This window comes from Sinocyclocheilus rhinocerous, unplaced genomic scaffold, assembly GCF_001515625.1.
Source record: "Sinocyclocheilus rhinocerous isolate Xijiao unplaced genomic scaffold, SAMN03320098_v1.1 scaffold504, whole genome shotgun sequence".
Taxonomy (NCBI): domain Eukaryota; kingdom Metazoa; phylum Chordata; class Actinopteri; order Cypriniformes; family Cyprinidae; genus Sinocyclocheilus; species Sinocyclocheilus rhinocerous.
Genome location: NW_015645076.1, coordinates 3,167 through 20,455, shown reverse-complemented (window position 1 = coordinate 20,455; position 17,289 = coordinate 3,167). Strand labels below are relative to the sequence as shown.

The following is a 17,289-nucleotide window of genomic DNA, read 5'->3' as shown; positions in this document are numbered from 1 at the left end:
ATAAGAGGCAAACACCCAAGAAAATGACAAGGAGGTTTCACACTATTTTTTAAGATTTAAGATTTAATAATTTATTGTCTATAATATTTCCCTGCATAGTGAAATGTAAATGCAAAGTTTTCCAGTTCTGCTGCTAAGTTTCGCCATGCTCCTGCTACTGCTGGAGGGAGGAAAAATGACTCCACTCACACGGCCTGAGAACTGTTTGTGTGACATTGTTTCCAGAATAAACTTAGAATGGCTACAACTGAAAAAAAAAGACTCTTAGAAAATAAATACAGGCAAATATACACAAATTCTTGTGCATATCTACCCACGCAGAAAACTCTTGCTTAGCAAATCTTTATTTAAAGGCAAAACACACACATTTGTTTTATCTTCCTTTCTGTATCTCTCTCACTCTCTCTCTCTTTATTCACAGATGAGCTCATCCTTCAAACATGACTCTTAATATTCTATTGCTCTCTTCAATATAAACAGAACAAAACCTAGAGAGCCAGAGAGAGTTAGGGGGAGGTTCTACATGTGAAGAGAGTTGCTCATGTTCCAGCGTACACACTCACATACTCGCACTTGACACATGCAAACACATAACTCCCTCACCAATGGGCCAGGCTAGCTTCCATGGAAACCAAGCTCCACCCCCATAGGGTGTGGACAGGCTTTTTAAGCTGTGGGGAAGCCTCTACACGGCTCTTCCAATCGCACCAGAGAGGGAGGGAGAGGCAGAGAGAGAGAGGAAAGAGTGAGGCTATCTTCAAAAAGGGGTGGGAACGTTGAACCTGGAAGCTGAAAAGTTATTCCCAAGCCTGTAAACAAGAATCAAAGCTGTAAGAACGTGGTGGCACTAAAACCAACTAGGAGGGGAACTCAGTACAGCCAGACCAGCTCACTTAAAGGTGAAGAAAGGTAAAGAACGAGACCATTTTCTTAAGTAAAGTTATCCGTCGAGACTAAGAGCAGCTTCAGAATGGGAGAAGATGCAGTGCAAGCAGAGAGGAGCAGCATGGTCAGCACACATGAGAACCAAGAGCTGGTGGTGCCAAGCCCCAGCCCCACTCAGTCTTCACCCACACATAGCCTCTCACAGCTGGGCACCGTCGCAACCAACGCCTCTATTGGAGAACCTAGCAGCCCTGGGCCTCTGGCTAGGGGCACTACAAGCACTCTCACCAGAGATGGAGCTTCACCAACAGGTCAAGTGAATGCCATCACTGTCTTGACACTTCTAGATAAGCTGGTGAACATGCTGGACACGGTGCAAGAGAACCAGCATAAGATGGAGATGAGACAGTTTGAGATAGAGGGGTCGGTGAGGGGCATCCAGAACGATATGACCAAGCTCTCCAAAAGTCACACTTCCACTTCCAACACGGTCAGCAAACTCCTGGAGAAGAGTCGCAAGGTCAGCATCCACATGAAGGAGGTCAAGGACAAGATGGATAAGCAGGCCGTCCAGGTGAAGAAATTGGAGGCTAATCATGCTCAGCTGATCAAAAGAAACAACTTCAAAGTGCTCATCTTCCAGGTAAATGTACATTGTGTGTAATGGGGAGCAGTTGGTGGTGGGGTGTTTGATGTGCTCATGTGAGGACACTGAATGATGGCATTGTGTGGGTGATCATCGACAGTTTAACTGTCTCCAACTCTCATAACAATAAGGGATATTAGCTGAGTCTAATGAATCTAAATGCCATTTGACTAAATTACCTCATAGTTGAAGAACAGATCACATGCCTCCCTCAGGGTAGGTCCATTTCTGAAGCAGGGGAGAATGGTGAAAGTTCATAGTGTAAAGATGAAAGCAATGCTTGAGAGGGTGTGATGTCGCTTAAGGTCATTGTGAGGTGGCATGGAATGGAAGCAAGAACTAGGTGGTCGCCTCTTATCTCTGTCTCTAATGGCTAATGCTTTGGGGTCAAAAGCTCAGACAGACTACCCAAACTGTCGAGTGTTTCTGGGATGTCAAACCTGGTCAAATCCATGGCTTTATTTGTGGATGTTTGAGCACCTGAAAGCACAACTCCTTGTAAGTCCTTGCCAGTTTTGTACTTGACTCAAAGTATTAACCTCTCAAATACCTAGCTAGAATTTTAGATATCCCAATATTTCAGAAAGAAAATCAGTAGGATTCCAAGAGCTAGAGAGCTCGAGAGAGACTCAATAGGGGAGGCTTGTTTTGAAGCTTAGCCAAAAGCTATTATTTAAAACACAATAGCCTTGAATAGAAGGTGTGTCCAGAGATCAGCTACAGTGCACCGTAATGTGTATCCTGTTGTCAGAAGACCCGTGCTGAAATGTGCTATGCTACACTGGCTAGCTGCTGTTTACTGCAAGACCTACAATCAACCGAATGACTCAGTGATTCCAAAGACAGAGAGTGCTGAGAGAGGCTTTCCATTTTCCCCTCTCTCTTCCCAGCTGTGTGGTTACTGCAGAAGTACATGATGTAGAGAATGAGAGAGGGTCTAGAGAAACACATTTTTAGAAAGTCAACTTTCCATGTGCGAAGAGAGTGTTTAAACTAAGATGGGACGGTAAATTTCTTCGATGAACTAGTGTGAAAACACCCTGTAGTTTCTACAGTTGCCGTCATAGACAGAGTGCTGTTTGTTAAAGCTGGCCAAAAATGGTGTGTGTGTGTTTGTGTGTGTGTTTGTTTGTGTTGCTATGGCACCTACCTTGTTTATTTGGAGGGAAATCCGATTGGAGGGTATGACGGTTGAGATTTCCCTCTTTGTCCAAATTATTTCAGGCTCATTACTTGCAGAAAGGGATTTGGTTTGCTGTTTTTCATTTTCTAAGCATTTGCAAAGCAGTCCAGGCATGTCTGGTCATCATCTAAGGGAATGTGTGTTAATCCAGCCATGGGGTTCTTGTGTTCTCCTGATCTGTCCTGCATCATAGTTAGGATGGGTTGGACTGTGGTGGACACAGGGGCAAAATGTTCCCAGAGCTTTAACATTTCCACCAAACATGCCTGACAGACCCACACAAACATTCTTGGACAATCCATGTTTTATTTACTTTAATGTTCCTTCATTAAACCCCCCCTCCCCCCTTACACTCTCCCGTGGGGTTGCCTGGGTTTGTTTCTAAGGAATGATAGGATTTGACCAGTACTGCAACTATCCTCATTATTAAACAAACACAACTTCTGTGGGGGAACCAAAAAAAAAACGTTTTCAAGTCACTTGTGCGAAGTGTTTCACATTTATATACAATTGTCCACTACTAAACAAGCTTGACAAAAACTTAAAAAGACTTTCGGGTGAAGCCTTTGTGATTTTGTAAGTCAACAAACAAACAACAAATTTCCTGATCTCTATAGCTACATTCAGGTGTTCACCACACCCTGCCTGCCTGTGTTTTTCACTTTTATCTTCGCCTGCTGTTGTTGGATTCGGGGGGCTTGGCTTCCCCCTTAGGCGGACTTACAGGCGGGAGAGAGAATGTTGTTCTTGCATAAGCAGAAACTCTGGCTCAAACACTCACATTCCAGAAGGGGAGAGAGTCTCTCCCATATTCAAAATGATATAAATAGGCCAGTAACCAAAATCAATTAGAACTCCATGAAACATGGATCAAGACACTGGTCACCACAGCCATAAAAGAGAAAAGGAAGAAGGAGCTTGTAAAGTTTGTTAGCTTATGAGGAGACTTCCTGGATTTAGCCAAACATCATTCCAGTTGCAATTCTTTTGCATGATGCAACGTTCAATTAACATATTTAACTAATTGTCCCTGTGTTTCTCAAAACTTCACATATGGATTGTGTTATAGCTGCACAATATTTCCAAATTCTCATTACTTTCAGCACACAATGCTCCAATTTTTTTCATGCTGAAAGTCAAATCTAGAGTAGGAATATTTCACAAGATGGAATATTTTTACAACTAGCCCTTCGCTATCACCTAATAAGGCTATCTGTGCCTCTCCAGAGAGAGAGGGAGAGAGGGGGAGAAAAAGTGTGAGTGCAAGAAGGCCTGTAGGCAGAGAAGACGAGTGTTTGTTTTCTGTTGTCCATCAAAAAGGTATTATGTCTCTCCAAACTCAGCTTACTGTTAGAGTTCCCACTGGTGCACTGGTGTTAAGATGAAAATGCTAAAAGATGAGAAAAGTGCTCATAGATTTGCAACATAGCTGTTGCTCAGTGATATTCAAAAAAAAAAAAAAAAGTGTATGTGAAAATTACACAAAAGTCACCTAAGTTTGAAACTATCTGGAACTGTTTTTTTGAGCTACTAATTCACTAAAACAAACACAACTTTACACATGGAAAACTTATTTTAAAAAAAAGATCATTTAATAAAAGAAAATAAAAAATAGCAAATTAGTCTGAAATCACACCACGGTAATGACAGAAGTGTATAAGCGGTACAATTTTTGTACGGCGGTACAAAAGATGACATTAACATTTAATTCCTGAGAAACAAATCATCAAAAAGTTAGTCCATTAAAAAGAAACACTATTTTTCTAAATATGTAATGTGTGAATGTTGCTGTCACCAACAACTGTTACAGAAAAGAGTGTAAATCAACTCTCACTGAGCAGGAGGCAATCTGAATAGAACTGTGAATAGTGTATTTGGTGAGCTAAATTGTCCATGTATGAGAAAACATAAACGTCAGAGGTGTAAAATATATTGTTGAACCAAAAAGAATCAAATTGCATTGTGATTAAATAACAAAACTGTCATTTAAAAAAAAAAAAATTGTACACGCAAATATTTACACCTCTAGCAGGTAGGTGGCCTCGGGGTCCGACCTGCACCATTCCACTGGACAGGGTTAAATACTGGATAAGCATGTGAAATGTGTTATATGAGAGGAATTCGACATGTTCATATGCATGAGACCACTAACAACTACTAGGTGCTCATAAGAATCACTTGTTTTAGGAATCAAGCTACACTCGTCACATGTACTGTGCTTCTGATGCACTAAAAAGGCTCATAAAAGTCGTTTGTTTGTGAAATTTACTATATTCATGATTAAATGAAAAAAGATCTATATTTTTTAGCCAGCCCTATTACACAATAAATCTTACTTCTGTCAAAAGAATGAACAGACATATTAAATTATAAAACACTTCTCATTGTAGCATTTACTCAGTACATTTAAACACGCAGCATGTTTATAGTTATCCTGACAGCTGTCCAATATACTGCCTGCAGGTGCTCACCTCCTTTTTTTTTAACAGCCAGAATGAAATCAAATGAAATGCAAACAACTCGTTTAAATTCATATTTGACAATCAAATCAAAATTGAGCACAAGCATACAGAAAATTTATACACTAGGAAACACACACACTAATGAAAGAAAAAACAAACACAAAAGCACACCTGTGATAGCGCTATATGCTAAATACTAAATTATTGAAGCAGATGAAGGCAATTGATATTCTCAGTGTCTGACAGAATTGTAAGTTAACACTGGCTGGGCCTTCCTGAGCTGGACATATACTGTAATAATCTACAAAAAACAGACATCCTTTTGCACTAGGGTTTCAAAAGCTGACAGAACTCTGGCCCTTTAGTCCTATCTAAATACACGCACACACACACACACTGAACAGACAAAAGCTGGTATTGTGTGTGTCCCGTGACAGGGAGCAATGCCAGCACAGAGGGAAAACTATACACACTCATAATGCCATGGGAACTCATGGGGACATACATGCTGGGACAAACCAGCCCAGAAACAGACTACACATCAACTACAAAGGAAACTGCAACAAAACCATGCCCTTTCACACTGATCTTTCATCAACCTCTTCTTTCAGAATAAAGGTTAAGTAATAAATAAACCCATTTAGGCTGATATAAGACCTCTGATTCACATCAGGGTCCTGATTACCCCGATAAAGCTTATTCTGCAATAATGACTCACTGACTGCACATTATTCCACTTATTACAGAGACTACTTTGGGAAAAAAAATAGTAATGGACAAGAAATACTGAAATTTTTACATTATGTGAGGGGAAAAATACAGAATGCAAAATACTGTGACTGACCAATCAGAATCAAGTATTCCAGAGAGCCCTGTAATATAATGTATATATATAAAGTGAACGTATTTTAAATATATATAATTATTAGATTAGACCAAGATATCTAGGAAAACAACTTTGTGATGATTCATTATTTCCTTAAGCATTTTTTGACCATTAAAAGTTCATCCAAAAATGAAAATTTGCTGAAATTGTACTCGTTCACCAACGGATCCTCTGCAGTGAATGGGTGCCATCAGAAAGAGAGTTTGTGTGTGTGTGTGTGTGTGTGTGTGTGTGTGTGTGTATATATATACATAAAATGTAATGTTTAAACTTGTTAAGTATATAATTTGGAGCTAAAACCAAAACTACCATTAAAACTAAAACTACCACATAGTCAGTGATGCGACATGTTTTACAACACGTCATATTATAATATAACGTGTTTGAGGAAGTTCTGGGATTAAGTTGAAGCTCATGACATAATCAGAATAGCCATAATTGCAGTAAAACGTTAAGGTACTGTAGTTTTAAATCGCACTATACAGGCATAGGATTGAATCGCATTTCTCGAACTCTGACAAAAGAACATTTCTCAGTGAATAATTGTAATAATGGCAAGTAGCATGCTTGAAGAGATTTGCTCATGTCATGTAAACATCTTAATCTATGTAATTCCTTACTCTGATCGCTGCCAATTATGCATGTAAACGTGGTCATTGTTGCTTGAAGTTGTTGCCAGGGCTGATTTTTTTAGAGAGGGAAAGCCTCTTCCACTCAGCTCTCCCACCCCATCCTGCTCCAACTATTTTGTTCCGCCTCACATCTTACACACACGAAAACACATGCACACCCATACACGTAACAGTAGCCTACATTTCTTTGCACACACAAACAGTGTTGAACTGATTAAGCTATACAGTTAACAAGTACAAATTACTCATAATGTATAGTATAACAGCTGATAAAAACATCACAATAATCCACAAGTAATCCACATGACTGCCGTCTATCAATTAACATAGTGAATTGCCCATCCTCTGTTGTCCTTTTACATAAAAAAATAAAATAAAAAAATGACTGTTTATGCTTATAAATAGTGCTCAATCTGTGCATATTTTTCTCCTGATTCAGATTAAATGACTTCTTCACTGGAGAAAGCAATACTATAGATAAAATTATATTTTAGCCAGATGCAATTGTTGGAAGTTAAAAACATCTTATTGATGGACTTGTTTTTTTTTCACATCATAAGATGTTGATGGACTGGAGGTGTTTGGATTACTTGTGGATTATTGTGATGTTTTTATCATCTGTTTGAACTCTGTTTGGAGTTCTGACGGCACCCATTCACTGCAGAGGATCCTTTGGTGAGCAAGTGAGGCAATGTTACATTTTTCCAAATCTGTTCAGATGAAAAAACAAACTCATCCACATCTTAATGGCCTCAGGGTGAGTACATTTTCAGATTTTTGGGTGAATCAATTCAAATTTCAAATTCTAAATTTACATTTTTGGGTGATCTACTCCTTTATGTAAAATTAAGTGTCCAGTGAACTAACTAGCTAAAATGATTTACCAATGGTATCTGAAAGAGAGAAAGTGGCATTCTAGTTAAGTGTGTTCAATTATTGCCTCATCTTGTTGGGTTGCAATAGAAAACTATTATAGAAACAGTTGAATTATCACCATGCTACAAAATAAAACAAATTGTTAAAATAGCAGCTATTTGACTTCTTAGTTATTATCAACACTCCAAACAAACATTACTCTCTTTTCTCTCTTTCAGTGTGTTGCAAAGATCCCTCTGTATATTTGAGACAGAGAATGTACATGCATCTCACATGTGACGAAAAAGCAGAGAACATGGGTGAGTGTATGAGGTTAAACAGTTGCTTCCTGTCAGATGTGATGTTAATGGCCAGCAGGAAGGGGAATGTAAGCATTAAAATTTTTCAGGGAATTACAGGGGCTGGAGGTCCTACTGCATCGCTAAAGAAAAACATAGCATGAGCTTAAAAATAACCCCCCGCCTTCAAATACAGCCACTTACAACTCTCTACTCTCCAGCAGGAAGGGGAATGTAAGCATTAAAATTTTTCAGGGAATTACAGGGGCTGGAGGTCCTACTGCATCGCTAAAGAAAAACATAGCATGAGCTTAAAAATAACCCCCCGCCTTCAAATACAGCCACTTACAACTCTCTCTCTACTCACCACACATCACCCCTGAGCAAATATTTACCCCCAATACTTAATAAGTATAGCCCTCAAGGTGACGCATACGTCAAGTGTGTTTAGAACATGAAGTGAATATTGGGAAAACAACTGGATAGCGTCTCTGATAACGCTATAACTGACAGCAAAGAGAGGAGAGATCGTGGTACAGAGAGGTGCCTGCGCTTGTGTGTGTATATCTGTGGACATACACTAGCCAAATGTCAAACATTTGGACACATCTATATAATAAATGAGATATGTAATATACAAATGGATCTATAGGAATTACTGACCAAACCATGTTAAGTCAAAACAAATATTTTAGCTTCTTTAAAGTGGATAACTGGGCTGCTTTTCACTAATTCATCCATTTAAAAAATAATTAATAAATTTTTTTGAAAATTCAATTTAATAATACAGATAATACATTTTGTAAAGAAATTCATAAATAGTATAAATTTGAAGTAATTCATAATTGTCAATAAACTAATTTCAATTATTTTTATCTTTAGATCAAAAGGTTTTTAATTGGACATTTTACTGAAAATTCTGTCATTTATTCATCGTCATGTTGTTCAAACTTGTATGACATTCATCTGCAGAATACAAAATAAAAAATTTTTAATAATAAAATAATTAATGGAGAACGGACTTCTTAAGCTTCAAGCATAAAAGTACCATAAAAAGTGAAATACATATTTATATTGAAAAAAAGCCCATGATATTCTTTTGTGCCTTTTTGTTGTCTGGAACAACGTTAAGACTAATTTTAAGTAACGGCGGGCATAAAGTAATGCAGGCATTTATGTGTCTAAGACCACATCTGGTCAAATAAACATCAAATAAAACCCAGTCTTTTTTCTTGCACAAAGAGTGCAGGCACAAAGCATGCATTGTGTGCACTGACTCAAACTCAAACTCAAACTGTTTACTAAAACATTCTCTCTAAAAATTGATTCCATAAACTGTAACAGAAACTGTATTTACGCCTTGTGAGATCTCCTTATATTTTCGTGCATATATGAAAAATCATACATCAACTCGGCTATCATAAGTGCCTACATTGCCTGAGGCAAGAGCCAGTTTAGTACGCAAATGAATCAAGCCTAGAGTATCATTTGACAGGCTGCGCAACGTGAGGTAATCATGATCTTTAGTGACAAAAACATATTTTAAGAGAGTCCAAAAAATTTGAACACAACTAGAATATGAAGACAGTGTAGATGTAGAGGAGGTTATAGTCATTTACAAGTCATTTCCAGATCTCGTACCTAAAAGGCAGAATGCATGGAATGAACTGTTTGGTTCCCCACTGAGAAAATGACAGGAACTTGTGTCTCTGGAGGCTGTAAGGGGGAATTCTTTAACCTGTTTGTATAGCTGATCTATTGTATTTAATAATTTGAGGGGTGTATGTTACTTTGTGTTTTTGCCATCAGCATAAGCTGTTCATATTAAGCCATTTAAGATACACAGGTTCCGGGGACAAGCCTGAACCTGGTTAACCAAGTTAAGTCAAGAGAAACTGTTCACTTTAAAGAGTACAATTACGCAAGCTGCTGTCACGTATGTCAACACTTCTTAGAGACTTTCCTACATGCTGGGGATTTGTGAGTTACTGACATTGCTGTATATATACAGTTACGACTAAAAAGTGATTTAATGACTGTTGATAGACACTCTTCTTGCCACTCAGGCTAGTCCAGTGCCTCAGCACCTTTTCCCTCTTCCTTTTCAAATTGGCAATTTGAGCTACGGATTGCCAACTATACAGTCTTGAGTACAGTACTTGAAAACATGCAAATACAAACAAATGTAAACAAAGAGCAATATCAGAGGCATCCAAACAACACAGCAACTCAGCACTGACTCCTCTGAGTTGAGTAAATTGAGCCATAAAACCTATTTTTAAAGCTTTGCCAAATAAATACTACAAAAAATATATATATAATAGATCTTTAGGGTGAATATCTTGAACCTCACAATATTCTTATTTCACCACAATGTCAAATATAATAATAATAATAACTTTACCATTACTTTAATGCAAAACCATTTCATTATTTCATTCATTATCCTTATTGTATTTTATTTATTGTAATCGAGGGAAATATATATTTTATCTAAATTATTAATTATATGTCATGGTATTGCCTTTACTAATACTAATATTTCTAAATATGACACTGAAGGAGGATAACTGTTTATTTGTTCTTGCTATGGTTACAATTTTAACTTTAAAATACTGAAGTGAAACACTTAATTTCCATTGTGATTCCTCTGATTCCCAAAACGTTATCATCTGGCATCTCTACACCCATTTCTTGATGTTTAATTTTAAACACATTCTACTTGTGTCATAGTCAGGAGGTTCATGAAAAACTGCACCTTGCCAAAAAAAAACCCTCTAACAATCCCATCACAACAAAAAGTGACTCATACTCTACTTTATCAAAGCAGCTGGAGGGAAACAATACAAACATACAATACTTTGCTTTCATGATCCTTAAATGCAAATATACAATTATGAACAATGTTATGTCACTCTGTTTTCTAAAGCTTTGTTTCTAAGTCCAAGTATCGAAGTTTACTAACTGGTAACTCTGATCAGAGACTGATGGCGCATGGAAATTCTATGTTAAAGTTTGCAGGGAGTTGGCCAGATTCATTCTTAAACTGTGCCAGCAAAATCATACCAATACCTTTGATCCATATTTGCTGTCCAAAGTAAAGCTCTTTCGTGGGTGAACAGATCTGCTAAATCCCAAAAGCGGTATTTCAGCCCTGGTTTAGCACGTTGCATATATCCACAGGGATTACCGTCAGTCATAATGTATCCTTTTTGTTAGTTCTGTTCTGTTCGGTCAAACATATTCCTCCACTTTGACAGGCCAAACCCTCATTCCCTCGCACACAGAGAGCTTCAGAGGCCAGAGTTACAACAGGCAGTTCAGAGAGGAACACAACCTTTCTATCCCTTTGCAGGCAGTATACCAGAATGATCAAGGCATGTTCAAATTCAATGTTTGCATAACATTCTACTAAGGTACCTTCATCTGTTTGCTTTTCGAAGGCAGCTTAGATGTTTCCTTCGCTGCTTATTATATCTCAATTCTGTGTGTGAGCTTTGGATAAAAATATAAAAAGATATAAAAAGAATAAAATAGAACTTGATGAAGCAATTGACCATTCGCAAAGACCCACCTCCCTTAGTTACTGTTGCTATGTCCGACAAGCCATGGCGCTCTCACGCCACACATAATGTTCTCACACAGTGAAAAATACATCACGGAGCAAAGAGGACATTGACAACACACCGACAGACAAGACAGAGCAGGTTACTTTTGGTATGAAACAAAATCTCAAGCTTTAAAATGTTGTCATTTTTTTATAAAGAAATTCAGTCACTTTATTTTAAGGCCCAATTCTCGCCATTAACAAACCATTAAAGGGGTCATATGATGCGATTTCAATTTTTCCTTTCTCTTTGGAGTGTTACAAGCTCTTGGTGCATAAAGAAGATCTGTAAAGTTGCAAAGACTAAAGTCTCAAATCCAAAGAGATATTCTTTATAAAAGTTAAGAGTCAGCCACACCTACCTAAAACGGCGTGGTTGACTCTTAACTTATTCACTCTAGCCCGCCATGTGTGACGCTGTGTTTCGTTGTGAAAGTGAAACTACTTTGTTTGGCCTTCCAAAAGAGGACACGACTAGAAATCAGGCGTTTCAGAAAAGCGGGGCATAGAGGAGAAGCAATAATGTACAGTATGTGGAAAATAATGTGCTTTTTGAACCTTAAACCGCATAAACACATTTCATTACACCAAATACACAAAATAATGTTCTTTTTAGCAGCATCATATGACCCCTTTAACTACGGCCTTTCCCTCAATAAACTCCTAATTTGCTGATTATTAACAGTTAGTAAGGTAGTAGTTGTTAAGTTTAGGTATTGGGTAGGATTAGGGATATAGATTATGGTCATGCAGAATATGTGCTTTAAAAGTACTAATAAACAGCCAATATATTAATAATAGGCATGCTAATAAGCAACTACTTAATAGTGAGAATTGGCCCCTATACTAAAGAGTTTTGTGTCTCTTTAATGTGTCGTGACAGATCGCTGTAGTGCCTCTCTTCCTCTTTACTAGTTATAGCACAAAATAAACATGAATGAACATCAGAAGGTATCTTATTTCAACTGCAGAAAGACGTCAATACGCACCATTTTTCATGGTTAAGTCCACCGATGTTAATCTACTCTATGGTTTGTTTGTCGGACAAAATGGCAGATTCGCCGTTATGATTGGTCAGATCACCTGTCAATCAAACTCCAGGCGAAGAGTCAGTTGGGAGTCATAAATGATCATTTCAACGAACGTCAATTTAAATGTCCATGATGCTATTTCTACTGAGAAATAAGCAACAGTTTAGTTCACATAAGAAAAACTATTTAAAAAATAGTGCAATAATGTTTCCTTCATAATTGAGCCCTAAGAGAACATATATGCCCAAACAAGGGGGTATTTGCATTCCTATATTGTGTGTGCTTACATTTCAGACTGTATCTAAACAGTACAGTTAAAGTGATTAACTGGGAGGTTTCCTATGTGACATGACCTCATCTATATTAGAATTTAGAGTCTTATCGCTAAGAGAGAGGCTCTCAGGCTCTCCTGCGCATTTCTGACATGCCATGGAACTTTCTGATGGGTGGGGGGCAAACAGGGCTTCTGTCCAGGTATTGCTGCACTCCACCCCAAATGCTTTCTGAACCTCATCCCACTCCATTTCAAAGCCCTACACCAGACTTCCCTGCTTTCTCTCTTTTTCCAGTTGCCCTGCTCTCTCTCTCTTTCTGTCCTGGCTGTCTTCCAAAACTCAGTGGAAACTCTGATATGAGTTGTGTAGGGTCATGCCTGGCCTTCCTTCCTATCGTCTCACTATTCTTCAGCCTTTATGATTGTCTCCAGAAAGGAAAAGTGGGTCGGTACACAATGTTTTTCACAACAGATGATCTTGTCCCCTTGTGTCATTTTAAAAAGCATGCATCCACTACTCAACTTCACTGCATATAGTGCTTCATATTACAAGCTGAGCATAATGACCTTGATGATGTTTGTGACACTGTATATTCTTTTAAAAGACAAATTCTTGAAAGTATAATAAAACCTAATTGTGTGGTCAAGGACATTGACAGCTCTTTGACAGCTCACTGTACTTCTAAGTGCAACAAGTAATTAATTAGTTTAAACCCCTTCATAATGGCCCCTGCAAAGCCAGACAAACCATTGGCTGAAGGTGTCCTGTTGTACATTTTAAGAAGAGTTTTTTTTCTCTCTGTTGTTTTGATCCGGCCAGGAAACTGGCTTTTAGAGACTTTTCAGAGTACCAGAGACAGCGGCTTCTCTCTTTTTTTTTCTTGTTCATTTTAAGTATTACATTAGATTCATTTAATTTTCTATTAAGCTATGGACCTCACCATAAAGCTTTTACCCTTTTCTAAAAGGCATTTCGATTATCTTAAGACCTTCTGAAAGGCATTAATAGAGTATGATGTTATGTAGAAACGATTAAAGATATCTCCCACCAACACATGACTGCTCTATGTATCATCAACATTCTTACACTCCAGTTGTCTAGGCAAAAAAATACAAATCTTGTAGGAAGCAATTTCAGCACTGACTTGGATTCTTCTGTGGCATTAGTAAGTGGGAAACCACTGCCTATTACAATAACAAAGATTTTGAAATCTAAAAATTCTGAGCACCAATTTTGGCAGAACTGTGTCTTAAGGGCAATCATATGTGGAGTGAAAATAATGCTGTATGTGAACTGAATAATTTATTAGATCTTTTTTCATTTTTTGTTGTGCAGGAGGAAAATGAAATCCCTTCAAGTGTCTTTGTGAAGGAACCTGCACCATTATCTGAAGTGGAGGAGGCGACCCCGACCATTGATGCCAACCGTTCTCAAGAGGAGGGCCTTCAGACCATCGCCCTCTCCTCGGATGAGGAGCAGGGACCAGAAGAGGACGACGATGAAATTTTGGCTGCTTTGGACCTCGAGAGTGAAACCAGAGTTGAAAAATCTCGAGCTGAGAAGATCAAGCGCTCCAGTCTGAAGAAAGTGGACAGCCTGAAGAAAGCTTTCTCCAGGCAGAATATCGAGAAGAAGATGAACAAGATCGGCACCAAGATTGTGTCCCCAGAGAAGCGTGAGAAAATCAAGAAGAGTCTGACACCGAACCACCAGAAGAACCCTAGTGCCAAGAGCTCCTCTTTCAAGGTCTCTCCTCTCACCTTCAACATCAAGAAGAACCGCAGTGGGGATGCTGAACCAGAGGCTGAGGCCTCAGCTCAATCCGAGAGCGCCATTGCCTCCATCGAACTGGCCCCGATTGAGAGCCCAACTGAAGACCTGTCCTTCAAAGAGGTCCACTCCCAACTTGCACCAGCACAGGAGGAAGTAAAGGCAGCTGTGGAAGCAATGGAGAAAGAGGAGGTGCCCAACATCCTGAATGGCACAGCCGAGGTTGAGCTGTCGATCACAGAAGTAAGCGAGGAGTATGCTCTTTCTGCGACCCTGCCCCAGGACGCCTCCCAGATAGAGGTGTCCCACAATGCTTTACAGGGAGAGGATGAAGAGGAAGGAGAGGAGGAAAATGGAAAAGAAAGAGTGCAGAGTGAAGACAGTCCTCTAGCAGAAGCTGCAGCTGCAGGCCAAGCAGAGGGTGTTGCTGTAGGCCAAGCATCCTAATGTCCTGACCCTCCAATCCAGCCCCAGGACATCCTCCTAAGCTGAAAAAAAAAAAACTCTCTCCCTTATCAGTGCCAGCCATCCCTGCCATGAACCCAGACATCTGCCCTGTCCGCACTAAATACAGACTTACAATACAGTATATTCAAAGGCAAAATACATGAAGTATATGACATTTGCTTTAAAATCCCATATCGCTGTGTTAGTCCCTAGTCTTTTAGCAGAAATGAATGTGAAAGCAGTCTTATCAGTTCATCTAATCCAACAGTCTGTTACAAACCTTCCGCTTGTGAGAAACCCACTCCAGCTGGTATTACTGCACACTCTGTCTTCCTCTGGTGGTGCTTACCTGTCAGCTGAGAAGGTTGGCAAAGGAAAACAAATCGCTTACAGCCAAAGGAGTCAACGGATGCCAATTGCACTCCATCTATCCCATGATTTTCATCCAATTCATCTCTTCTGGAATCGCCCGTGCACACCTGAACGTGATATTGATTTCATGCAACCTAGATTATTTCTAATCTTGGTCCAATTCGGTTTTGTTTTTGAGATTAAACAGCACATATTTCCTTCCATGTACTATGTCTGTGTTGATCAGAAATGTGTAATGTACTCAATTTTACATTTTGGTTTTAATCAAGTAACACTATGTATACTGTGAACTCATAAATACAGAGACCAAAAGATGTGAGAAAGCTAAGTGGGAAGTGTACTGCCCTAAAAACTAAACTAAAAATATAATTTCTGAATTCTAGAATTCTGCTTTATAGTGATAACCTTTTGAATCTGGAATGCAGTTTATATGGGGGATCCTGATCTTCCCTGAGCTTCACATATGTCTCGGGCCCTAGTCAGAAAGCGTTCCTGCTTTTGATATATGGCTCTTTTCAGAGACCATTTCTCAAGCTCCCGTTGGCTTGATACTGGCTGAGAAACAGGCACTGTGAGGCAGGTCTAGATTACAGGCATATTTCTGAAAGTGATGAAGGAGACGATCAGCCCAGTTGGATGCAAATAAGCCAGAGAAGTGTGGAGATCTGAAAAAGTACAAAAAAAAAGTTAAAGTCTGTTTGGAGTGTTGAACTGAAGTTTCAAAATGTGAGAAATGACTAACCCCATGGGCTAATACCTTCATCAATTTACAATAAATGCAATTTACTGATATTTGTGCACACTTCGGCACTGGCTATCATGCAAACCCAGAAATAAAATGGTGCTGTTAGAGGATAAAGTAAAAAAACAGCACTGACAAATATTTTAGCAATGAGAGTACTTCTTCCTAAAAGTTTGGTCCATATTAGGCTATAATATAAAACATAGTAACAAGTCGAAATCTATTTTTGTGTTTGTGATATAATTTTTTTTTTCTGCACAACGCAAGTAATTAGAGCATATTTTTAATTTCACTATTCCAGTGCTGAACAAAAACATAAAAGTGTGTGTCTTTGCTTTGGGTGGATGTCTCTTTCAGATGTGAAAAGGGATGAGGTTTTACTTCTTTTGAGTCTTTTAAAAATATAACAAACTTTAGCTAATTTTTGCTGATGCTTGTAATCCCTCATCTGTATTTGCATATCCCTGAAGATGTTAATTGTGTCGATGACTTCATAATATATAAGAGAGCTATATGTCGTCTTGATTATCATATTTTAAAAACATTATGATTCATGCCAAAGAAAAGGCTCAGTTATAGCAGAGACCTCATAACGTTTCTGTGACACCTGTTTACCAAGTTGCTATTGAAGCACGCTCTGTTCAAATTATTCTTATAATGCAAATAAATAAAGATTTCAACCATGTCTTTTTGCATCTATCTTGTTCCTTGGAATCTATAGTATGCTTTTCAAAGTCCTTACAGAAATAGACTCTAACCTACAGGAGAGGCTTTGATTTTAAGGTCAATACGTTTTTAAAAATAACATGTCCTGCCATTTCTAATTACATTAATATATAAGCGTCGAATATGAACATGACAAGACTTATTAAGTGGCCTTACAAACACATCAGTAATGCCAAATGCTTCTCACCCGCATTTTCATAGTAAATTGTTGATTTATAAATTCCTCGTCTGTTAACATTCATATTAACTATAGAACGGGGCAAAAGGGACTGCCATGGGTGGGGGTAAAGAAAAAATGAGAGAAAAAACAAGGGGGAAAGGGGAAATGAGGAAAAAAATAAAGGGAAAGTGCAAAAAATAACGGGGAAAAAAGGGGAAAATTAATTGAAACAAATTAAATTGAAAGAGTATTTCACCTTTTTCAGTTTTTTCAGAGCATTTCAGTTTTTCACCTTTTCACTTATTTTAACT

The 17,289-nt window shown here is 38.4% G+C and overlaps 1 protein-coding gene across 1 annotated transcript; it reads left to right on the top strand.

Annotated features, from left to right (window-relative positions):
- Positions 1-673: 673 nt before the first annotated feature.
- On the top strand, positions 674-16,218 carry LOC107705535 (serum deprivation-response protein-like). The gene is made up of 2 exons (XM_016508841.1): positions 674-1,528; positions 14,097-16,218. The coding sequence occupies exons 1-2, from the start codon at positions 971-973 to the stop codon at positions 14,976-14,978; spliced, it is 1,440 nt and encodes a 479-aa protein (XP_016364327.1). The 5' UTR covers positions 674-970; the 3' UTR covers positions 14,979-16,218.
- Positions 16,219-17,289: the final 1,071 nt, after the last annotated feature.